This window comes from Salmo trutta, chromosome 3 (genome assembly GCF_901001165.1).
Source record: "Salmo trutta chromosome 3, fSalTru1.1, whole genome shotgun sequence".
Lineage (NCBI taxonomy): Eukaryota > Metazoa > Chordata > Actinopteri > Salmoniformes > Salmonidae > Salmo > Salmo trutta.
This window is the reverse complement of record NC_042959.1, coordinates 54,116,512-54,127,457: the sequence shown is the minus strand read 5'-3', so window position 1 is coordinate 54,127,457 and position 10,946 is coordinate 54,116,512. Positions and strand designations below refer to the sequence as shown.

The following is a 10,946-nucleotide window of genomic DNA, read 5'->3' as shown; positions in this document are numbered from 1 at the left end:
TACCAGGAGAGCCAATGAAATGCTACTAATCATAGAGAGATGCTGATTGACAGAGCTGTGTCCAATAGAGTGCGGATATTCAATCTGTGCGCAGCGTTGCATCAAACTACACTAACAACAGAGCCACAACACAATCAACTTAATTTAGAACTGGTGTTTACTTAGGCCAGGACATATTTGACCTTTGATATCACTAATCACTCAATGCATGTTGTGGTGGCAAGAAAATGTACGTTATCTAAGTTTCCCTCTGATTGGCTACTTTAGCTGTCAGGTTTGGCGGGTAAATGTGTGTGTCTGGCGCGAGTTTGGCTCACCATCCAACAGTTTCTTAGTAAATTCGATCTGGCTAGCTAGCTAGATTGTATTTTTGTTGTTCTTTTTTTAACAAAAAAAAACAGATTGAGTGACTGCGCTCTATCTAGGTAGTAATAGCTAGCTATGTGAGTTATGCAATTTCATACTATTCTCAATGGGTTGTAGAGTAAAGTCAGTGTCATGATCAGTAGGCGTGTGTACTGCTAGCTACGTTAGCTAACAAATGTAATGTAGATAGCTAGTTAGCTAACGTAGCTAGCCAGATCAGTATAACATATTTCTGTATCTGTCTGTGTAAACTAGTACTTAGCTAGCTAGTTACATATTTCACCATAGCTTTACCTTGATAGCTAGCTACCTGGCTTCTGATTAATCTTAATTTTGTAGATTTGACAACTTGTTATCAACTATTACTACCATGGCCTGTGAACAACGTTTGCGGGCTGCTCAGGTAAAACCTCTGGCAATCCATAGCCAGACCTTGGTCCTATTGAATTGCTGTTTTATAGCTAGCAAATGACATGTTCTAATAGCATATTCTATGAATATCTACATGCGTGTATTTATTCAGACATCTACAAATTGTCTTGGTGTAAGCGCATGTCTTTGTTATATTTTATAGGGCACCCAGTTGCTGCCAAATGTAGTTTCAACAGAGCAGCAGTCCTTGATTGTTGTGAAGAAACTGCTGGCCATTGCAGTCTCCAGCATCACTTATCTCAGGGGTCTTTTCCCAGAAAAAGCTTATGGGAGAAAATATGTTGAAGGTCAAAACACAATTTATGTTATTTTTAAATGAACTCAATTGTTATTTAAATGATGATACCCTAGCCGACATCTTCAAGAAGTAGCCTTACACTTCTCTCTCTATGCCACAGAGCAGAAAGTTATGATCCTCAGGGAGGAGCGCACCTGCCCTGGTGCCAGTCAGATTGTACAGTGGTTAGTATACACCACCAAGCCTCAGTGGGAAATTCCAGTACAGTGCAGTACTCTGTGGCCAAATCCTTTCCCTTTATCCTAGTTAGATTATTAATTCAGTGTTGATTAATTAAGACTCTTTTATACACCTCCCAGGATGCAGGGATGCTTTGATGCCCTTCAGAGAAAATACGTAAGTGAGATGCTAGCATTTAGTTGTTTATTCATTATCTGCATGTTATTAATGTTCATTAATTACAAATAATGAATGTATTGTATTCCAACAGTTGCGGACGGTCGTTATGTCTGTGAGTATATCTTATCGAATATTTTCTTCAGCATATAAAGCATTTACATTTTCCGTTGCTAAAGTTTGTAGTCTCCTTCCACTTTCTATAGATATACACAGACCCAGAGAATCCAAAGGTAATACACTACTTTTTAACCCCATAGGCATCGATCATAGTAATGCTTTGATTCTCTGGACTAGAACAAACTCTACAGTATGTGTAACCTCTTGAATCAAGCCTTTTCTCATTGTGACACTGGTCTTTCTTTACAATTTCCAGAAGGTTACTGAATGCTACCAGTTCAAAGTCCAATACACTGAAAAGGGACCCAAAATTGACTTTGAAAGGTATAGCTTTCTGAATGTCTATTAGGGTTGAATGTCAGAAACTCGGTTACAGAGATTTACTGCTCAAAACCACTCCCTTTACCCGGGATAAATAACTGGGAGACCGGTAAATTATAATAAATTATTTATATGAACAGCATGACGTGAAATGGAACTGTTAAATTATATGCGATGTCTAAATCTGGATTCAGTAAGGCCTTCCCTCTGGTCACTGCGTAATGAATCATCAACGCTCAGGGTGGGAACCGACAACCCATCTCAGTATGTAGACCCTCCCTTGGTAACTTTGAAACTTTTTTTATTGTGATAGGTAGACCTACATTTGCTGCAGCATAGCCTATGCTACAGTAATATAAAGACCGAATGCGCATCTAATTTGCACATCTCCATCTGGCTTTCGGGATCACCTTATTTTTTTATTGTAAAGATTATATATTTCTTTAATTGCAGTGGTTAAAACACTCCTTTATCGTTTCTTTAAATCGTTGCATGAGTGAATGCTCTCTCGCAGTCTTTCTTTCCATCAATTCCATTCAAATTGCATCCAAAATAGATAATCGTGTTCAAGATTGACATATATAGGCCTATATATGCAGTGCATTCAGAAAGTATTCAGAACCCTTGACTTTTCCACATTGTGTTACATTACAGCCTTATTCTAAAATTGATTAAATAGTTTTTTCCCCTCATCAATCTACACACAATACCCCATAATGACAATGCAAAAACAGGTTTTAATTGTTTTTTGCGAATGTATAAAAAAAAACTGAAATATCACATTTACATAAGTATTCAGACCCTTTACTCAGTACTTTGTTAAAGCACCTTTGGCAGCGATTACAGTCTCGAGTTCTTGGGTATGACACTACAAGCTTGGCACACCTGTATTGGGGAGTTTCTCCCATTCTTCTATGCGGATCATGTCAAGCTCTGTTAAGTTGGATGGGGAGCGTCGCTGCACAGCTATTTTCAGGTCTCTCCAGAGATGTTCAATCAGGTTCAATTTTCAGATCTCTCCAGAGATGTTCAATCAGGTTCAAGTCCAGGCTTTGGCTGGGCCACTCAAGGACATTCAGAGACTTGTCCTGAAGCCAATGCTGCGTTGTCTTGGCTGTGTGCTTAGGTTTGTTGTCCTGTTGGAAGATGAACTTTCGCCCCAGTCTGAGGTCCTGAGCGCTCTGGAGCAGGTTTTCTTCAAGGATCTCTGTACTTTGTTCCGTTCATCTTTCCCTCGATCCTGACTAGTCTCCCAGTCCCTGCCGCAGAAAAACATCCCCACAGCATTATGCTGCCACCACCATGCTTCACCGTAGGGATGGTGCCAGGTTTCCTGCAGACATTACGGTTGGCATTCAGGCCAAAGAGTTCAATCTTGGTTTCATCAGACCAGAGAATCTTGTTTCTTATGGTCTGAGAGTCTTTAGGTGCCTTTTGGCAAACTTCAAGTGGGCTGTCATGTGCCTTTTACTGAGGAGTGGCTTCCGTCTGGCCACTCTACCATAAAGGCCTGATTGGTGGAGTGCTGCAGAGATGGTTGTCTTTCTGGAAGGTTCTCCCATCTCCACAGAGGAACTCTGGATCTCTTTTAGTGTGACCATCGGGTTCTTGGTCACCTCCATGACCAAGGCACTTCTCCCTCGATTGCTCAGTTTGGTTAAGCGGCCAGCTCTAGGAAGAGTCTTGGTGGTTCCAAACTTCTTCCATTTAAGAATGATGGAGGCCACTGTGTTCTTGGGGACCTTTAATGCAGTAGAAATGTTTTGGTACCCTTCCCATGATCTGTGCCTCGACACAATCCTGTCTCGGAACTCTGCGGACAATTCCTTCGACATCTTGGCTTGGTTTTTGCTCTGACAGGCACTGTCAACTGTGGGACCTTATATAGACAGGTGTGTGCCTTACCAAATCATGTCCAATCAATTTAATTTACCACAGGTGGACTCCAATCAACTTGTAGAAACATTTCAAGGATGATCAATGGAAACAGGATGCACCTGAGCTCAATTATGAGTCTCATAGCAAAGGGTCTGAATACATATTTAAATAAGGTATTTCTGTTTTTTGTTTTTTTTACATAAATTTGCCCAAATTTAAAATAAACTGTTTTCGTTTTGTCATTATGGGGAACATGTTTTATTTAATACATTTTAGAATAAGGCTGTAATGTAAAAAAAAAAAAAAGTCAAGGGCTCTGAATACTTTCCGAATGCACTCTAGATGTGCTAGCCTACCTCTTTCAGGTAATACATCCAATGCAGTATTAGCCTTATATTTAGGTAATAAATGATGATGGGTAATGCATAATAAGCTTCTAACTTATAGCCTCTGTCTCTTGTGCAATACGCACACACCTGTACTCCGCTGTCCTCTCTGTAAAAAATGCTCCTCAGCTCTTGGAATCCCATGCAGGAAAACCTAGACTAGAATAGCTTGCTGGACATTATTGTTTTTGCATTTCTTATACCAATAGACTATTCGAAGAGGGACACAAGCTCTTGTTTGCTGAATGTTAAATACAGCAGCCAATAGAACTCATGGGTAGTTTGAAAGAAGAGCGAATGTGCGATGGTGGTAGGCTATAGCAGTTATTTATGCAGACCCATAACCATCCAATCCTCATGAAGAGAAGTGAAAGCCTTCTGCATCTCATTCAGGTCCTATATTATTCAAGCATGATATTAGAATGATAAAGATAAGGACAACAAAACGTATTACATTTAACTGTTGAAAGGAAGGAAGGAATGAAGAAACACTAGAGAGAGAAAGAGGAGGTTGGCTAATAACATTAGGGGAGATATTATGAAAAATGTCAATCAAGTTCACTAGCCTATACTTGTAACTTTGTAGACCGCATGTGCTGCACCAGAATCGCATGTTCTCTCCCTGCTTTATCATGGTTTGAACGAGCTGCGTAATTCCAGTCCATATACTACAGTATAATACAATGCAGTACAGTAATACAGTTCACACTCAAAAAGATTACTGGAGCTACTACTTGTTTCATTTATTTACCCAAGAGAGCATATAGCTAGCTACATCTATGTGCTTTTATGTTTTTCTGTCTTATGTAATGTGCAGTAGCTGTATTGGATAACGGTTCAATCATTTGGGCTTGGGCTCATTAAATGTCTTTAATGTAGGGCTCATAAAATGTATTTAATCAGGTTTAGGTTGCATCAGGCATGAATTTTCGATCACAGCTCTAATAAAATCCAGACATAGGCCTATTTATATGCTTTGTAATGCTTTTGAATGACACATCTGGTTTTGGCAGGAAATACTGGCTTACCCGGGACAAATGTGATTTATTCTCGGGATGGAACATTTGTAAAATACCGGGAAAATATTCAACCCTAATGTGTATAACATAATGATAACATGGCAGAATTTCATTGAGAAACATTGAAGAAAGAAACTTTAAATCGTTTAAAAATGTTTACATTTATTTTTGCTTTCACAAAAACAGCAAGAATCTGGGAAAGATGGCTTGCAGCAGCACAAAAAAGTCCAGCATCCTCCTGGTGCGTAAACTCTACACACTGATGCAGAACCTGGGTCCTCTGCCAGACAATGTCTGTCTCAACATGAAACTCTCCTACTACGACGACGGTAAAGACCACACAATGATGTAGAGTAAGCTAAAAGACAAGGGATGATGTGATGCAATACGCTGTTCCGGGGTCATGTCTCGGGTCTTTTGAATGATCAAATTCATTTAATTACACTGAGTATACCAAACATTAGGAGCCCTCGGAACAGCCTCAAATCATCGGGCCATGAACTCTACAAGGTGTCAAAAGCGTTCCACAGGGATGCTGGCCCATGTTGATTCCAATGCTTCCCACAGTTGTGTCAAGTTGGCTGGATGTCCTTTGGGTGGTGGACCATTCTTGATACACACAGGAAACGGTTGAGCGTGAAAAATCCAGCTGCGTTTCAGTTCTTGACACACTCAAACCGCTGTGCCTGGCAACTACTACCATACCCAGTTCAAAGGCACTTCAATCTTGTGTCTTGCCCATTCACCCTCTGAATGGCACACATACACAATCCATGTCTCAATTGTCTCAAGGCTTCAAAATCCTTCTTTAACCCGTCACCTTCCCTTCTACACTGATTGAAGTGGATTTAACAAGTGACATCAATAAGGGATCATAGCTTTCACCTGGTCAGTCTATCTCATGGAAAGAGCAGGTGTTTTGTATACTCAGCGTATATTTAAGTAATAAGGCCCGAGGTGGTGTGGTATATGGCCAATATACCACAGCTAAGGGCTGTGTCCTAGCACAACCCAGAGGTGCCTTAATGCTATTATAAACTGGTTACCAACTTAATTAGAGCAGTAAAAAATAAATGTTTTGTCATACCCATCGTATATGGTCTGCTATACCATGGCTTTCAGCCAATCAGCATTCAGGGCTCGAACCACCCAGTTTATAATTGTGTATTGATTTGCTCATACCCGATGCCTTTTATCAAAATATTTGACGCTGAAGAAGTAAGACATTACAAAAGTTAGAAAAGTCTCATTTGAACTACATCTCCTGCAGCATTGTTAGCATGCTGGAGCATGCCTGCTGGAGCTGAGGACTTACAGGAAGGTAACAACCTGTTAGTTGCAGGCTGTTTGATGTGTTTTATATTAGATTAGGCTGGGAGTGTTTTTCACTGAACGTTGCCAATCACTGCCTTTTGATTTGTAGTTCATGTGTGTAGTTCAAATGAAACTTTTCAGCTTCGTGCTTCTTGAGCGTCAAATACGTTGAAAACTGGCATATATACAATAAATATATCTTAAATGACCCCATTTTTATGAATTTGACAATCAACATTTGAAGCCCATTCTTAGCCGACAAAACCTGGACGGAGTACGGAAGTAAAATTGAAGCGCAACTTTCATAGGATATAACAAGTATATGTTTTTTTTTAAAACCACATAAAGAGTGTGTGTGTGTGTGTGTGTGTGTGTGTATATATCTCAGTCACTCCCCAGGACTACCATCCCCCAGGCTTCATGGAGGGGGACAGCGATAGCATGCAGTTTGAGAAGGAGCCCGTCAACCTGACCATGGGCGAGGTGGTCACTCCCTTCCACACCCTGAAGGTGGACGTGACCACAGAGAGAGAAAGGCTGGAGCAGGTATGAAGGAATGAAGGAAAGGGGGGAAATAACTAAAGAGTCAGAGTAATGTCAACCAGACTAGTGGGTGACACGTTAACTAACAGCTGTCCCCTTTTCTCTGTAGGTTGATGACGAGCAGCCCATCTGCGTGAGGGACAAGTGGGAGCTGAAGATGGAGGAGGGGGGGACAGTGACCAAGATCAGCGGTCAGCAGGTGAGACCTGAGGCTGACATACATCTGGGCTAATTTGACTGGGTGCCTATGGCAGGGCGCTATTGTTTTAACCCAGTAGGGGGCGTTGCTGTCTCTATCCCATGGGATATATCTACAGTATATAACATTTGTAATGGGGTTTCTACTTTCAGACCCGCATGGTAAAAGTAATGGAAAATCCAGACAACGACATTTACTTGGACAATTCCGGTAGGACCTCCTCTCTCAAAACTTAGTATAAAGAAGTTTCACTAAACGTGATAACAGTAGTGCTATTTTCTATTTTAAGAAGTCAAATGCAGTCTGAAATCCATGTTTTGTTTTATTGTGTTTTCATCGTGTTGATGCTCAAAGAGGTCCAGGTGAACTGCCAGGAGAAGTTGGAGGTGTGTGAGGAGAGCACAGAGAACTCTCAGGTAAAATAACAGCAAAATGTACATTCTGCATAGTCACGACTAAGATAGGCTTTGTATCAACCAAATGCAAGTACAGAACAATATAAATACATAGGTGGGATAGTACTGTGAATTTAAAGTAATATAGGGGCTGCTCCAGTTGTGAAGGGAACGGTCTGGTTTGATTGACCCGTCTGTCTCAGATGGACACTTTGGGAAAGAGGACATCTGACCTGGAAGTGGTCATTAAGAGGACCAGGAGCGGACGCGTCACCAGGTCCACCCTGGTCAGTGCCCCCCAAAAACGCACAACCCTATCTAACTCCTACTGGTTCTGTTCAAATGGAAGACATCTTTGTATAACGTCATGTAAAAATGACCACGGAGGATGTATATCTATAAAACTAGTGTATCTGACTAGCTTCACAAGCACTTCCCTGCAGTCTGTGATTTACTGTCTTTGTTCTGTTTGTGTGTGTGTGTGTGTGTGTGTGTGTGTGTGTGTGTGTGTGTGTGTGTGTGTGTGTGTGTGTGTGTGTGTGTGTGTGTGTGTGTGTGTGTGTGTGTGTGTGTGTGTGTGTGTGTGTGTGTGTGTGTGTGCAGGAGAGAAAGGCTGAGACTGAGGTGCACAGCGTCAGCAAGAAGAAGCCCTGTCCCATCGAAGACAAAATGGTGGGAGACACGCCCCCTCGAGCATCATAGATTTCAGCCCCCAGTCTTACTCACGGAAGGAGTGATAATAATGTGCAAATTGTCTCTTAAAGATAAAACCTACATGTTTTTTAACAAGTCAATATGACTCATTCAGTCTGTCCCATCTAGGTGTATACAGAATATTGTTTGGCAATCATTATTTGTTTTAGAGTCTTGCATTAGTTAGTAAACTGTCTGTCACTCTCTGATTAGCAGATATCGCAGTTCGAGTTCCCCTGCAGTCAGGATGTCCAGGCCTCTGTGCCGAAGAAACGTAAGTTCAGCGAACCCAAGGAACGCTACTGACCCCTGACCTTTCCACCTTACCTATAAGACACCTGTCAAGACAAGAACCGATGTCCTAATTTGGAGGGCCTCTAGGCCTTTTTAGTTGTTTTAAAAGAAAAAGTGTGGTGCATACCGCCAACACCACAATAGTACCTCTGCATTCTGTTGTTACAATGGAAAGGATAAAGGAAATGGTTCTTTCTAGTCCACCTTTTTTGTGTTTATACTTTTGTTTCCATTGTTGAGTTACATGCTAGTGTATGATATGGAGACTGGGGAAAATATATTTTCTACAATTGTATATTAGGGTCTGTGAAGTGCGAAACTCACAGTTTTATTTATTTCAAAGGATGACATTTTCATTGTGAGAATTCCTTATTTTGTTTTTGTCTTATGATTACCATGAACTTTATACTGTGCAAAATTGTGTTTATATTTTATATTGTTATATAAAGTATCAATATACAGTACCCTCCAGTTGTAAGTTATTTGATTAAATTTATGTTTCTAATAAATTAAAGTGCCTTATCTCAGTTTTGGAAAAGGTTTGTTATTTCGGTCTGTATGGTTAAGAGCAGATAGTTCTACACGCTAGTGCTGAACCTCAGATATAACTGCTTCCATCAGCAGCAAACCTGGGTGCACCTGTTTTAGTGTCGCGGTTGGAAAAAGGAAACGCAAGTTCTTGCTACAATTCAAGATCAAAGAGCTTCAGCTTCCTGTCTGCGAGACCTGAAGCTATTAGCATGAGCGCAAAAAAATCTATACAATACTGTATCATCTTCTTGTTAAATAATAGCCAACCTTAAACAAAGGGACTGCCAAATGGCGGCATTAGCATGAGGTGTGACTTAAATTAAGCTGTTAAGTGAAAGTGGATTATATCTGTACACACTGACCTTTGGGCTGAGATAACCGGCCATCAGCAGCCTCCTGCCTGGCTGCTGTGTGCTTTTAATCAGCTGTTGTTTTTCCCAGAGAGAGGGACATTTGCTGATAGACTACCTTAACCCACTGCAGATCAATACTGCAGGAAGCCTTTGTGATGCATATCCAAACAGGCCCTCTCTCTTCTCTCCACCACACCAGCTGGCGGGAGAGGGAGAGTCCATCAAATCAGCTCCTACATCCAAACAGGGCTTGTCTTCGGCACTGGAGAATAACCTCATTTCATTGTCTCTTGTTTTTTATAGGCACTGGAGATAACATTCAAGTGGAAATTGGAATGGACTGAAAAATCTAGTGCAATGCCCTCTGTGCCTTTGACAATACCCACTCAGCAGTGAATTGACAATCTTTATGAGCTGTAAAAAGCATATTTCAACCATTTTTATTATATTGACAGCCCACTGTCATAAAAAGACAGTAAGAAAGTCTCTTTCTAGTCATGTTATACTATATTGTAGTTACAGTACCTGTGTATCCAGGTTGATTATTCTAACCAATACTTAATCCAATAGTACACATTGAACAGATGGCTTTTATAATTTAAGATTCATCTAACTCCTATAGCTTTGTAACAGTGGAGGCTGGTGAAGGGAGGATGGCTCATAGTAATAGCTGGAATGGAGTGAACACATGGAAACGTGTTTCATTCCAGCCACTCCATTACAGCCATTACTATCCCCTCACCAGCCTCCACTGCTTAGTAATTATTGGCAACTGGCTACTTGATGACATTGATGGGACTTAAAATGTAGCTACAGTTTTACCATGTGTAGTTTCTAGTAAGGTTTATTTGCTCTTGTACACATTAGTGTCTAAAAGCTGAATTGCAGTGTATATCAGGTGTGTAATACATCAGAGAAAATACAGTATGATTGAAGCTCTTCTAGCCTACTCCAATGAGGTAAAGTGCACAAATTAATCAAAAACGACACGCCAACATCAGCAGACAACATCTGAATTGCAATGCTACTTACCTCCACCCCCTATCCCTCAAACATTATGCCTGTACTACACGCGTCTCAAGAAATGAATTCTGAAATTAAATTCAGGGACACACGTCGAATGGCAAGTGTTAACAAATCAATCAGCTGGTCAAACATGAGGCTGGTTTCAGAGGCCGTCTCTCCCCCTATGTGGAGCCAAGGCCCTGGTCTCTGAGTCAATATGAGCCGTCCGAGGCAGTTCGTGTGATGAGGAGGGAAGCCCTGTCAGACAAACAGACAGACGGACTGATAGACGGATGGACTGGCCCATCCCTGGGCCTTAGATTAGAAAGACACTCAGGCTGCATGTAGGGGGTGCTGTGATTATGCCTGCAGGGCCTGTGGGCTCCAGAGGCGGTTCGAGTTTAGAGGCAAGCGGGGGAGAGGACTGGACATTCAGCCAGGGACTGTGACCCCTTCGACCTTG

At 41.3% G+C, this 10,946-nt stretch overlaps 1 protein-coding gene across 5 annotated transcripts; it reads left to right on the top strand.

The window, feature by feature from the left end:
• Positions 1-138: 138 nt before the first annotated feature.
• Positions 139-9,121, top strand: LOC115178906 (HORMA domain-containing protein 1). 5 transcript variants are annotated; one of them, XM_029740342.1, is made up of 16 exons: positions 139-229; positions 706-769; positions 941-1,085; positions 1,197-1,260; positions 1,396-1,432; positions 1,527-1,547; positions 1,639-1,665; positions 1,809-1,876; positions 5,343-5,485; positions 6,859-7,016; positions 7,123-7,212; positions 7,365-7,422; positions 7,567-7,628; positions 7,811-7,894; positions 8,211-8,279; positions 8,517-9,121. In XM_029740342.1, exons 2-16 carry the CDS (start codon positions 737-739, stop codon positions 8,604-8,606), a joined length of 1,149 nt encoding a protein of 382 aa, XP_029596202.1. In that variant the 5' UTR covers positions 139-229; positions 706-736; the 3' UTR covers positions 8,607-9,121. The 5 variants fall into 5 exon arrangements, with proteins under 5 accessions (XP_029596202.1, XP_029596186.1, XP_029596212.1 ...); XM_029740326.1 differs by having other exon boundaries at positions 8,514-9,121; XM_029740335.1 differs by lacking the exon at positions 139-229 and adding an exon at positions 237-443 and having other exon boundaries at positions 8,514-9,121.
• The last annotated feature ends 1,825 nt before the right edge of the window (positions 9,122-10,946 follow it).

Excerpts from the sequence above, each read along its gene's own strand:
- LOC115178906 (XM_029740326.1), top strand. The coding sequence starts at position 737 with ATGGCCTGTGAACAACGTTTGCGGGCTGCTCAG. Across the intron at positions 770-940 it reads AACGTTTGCGGGCTGCTCAG|GGCACCCAGTTGCTGCCAAA; the intron begins GTAAAACCTCTG and ends TATATTTTATAG. Across the intron at positions 1,261-1,395 it reads GCCAGTCAGATTGTACAGTG|GATGCAGGGATGCTTTGATG; the intron begins GTTAGTATACAC and ends TACACCTCCCAG.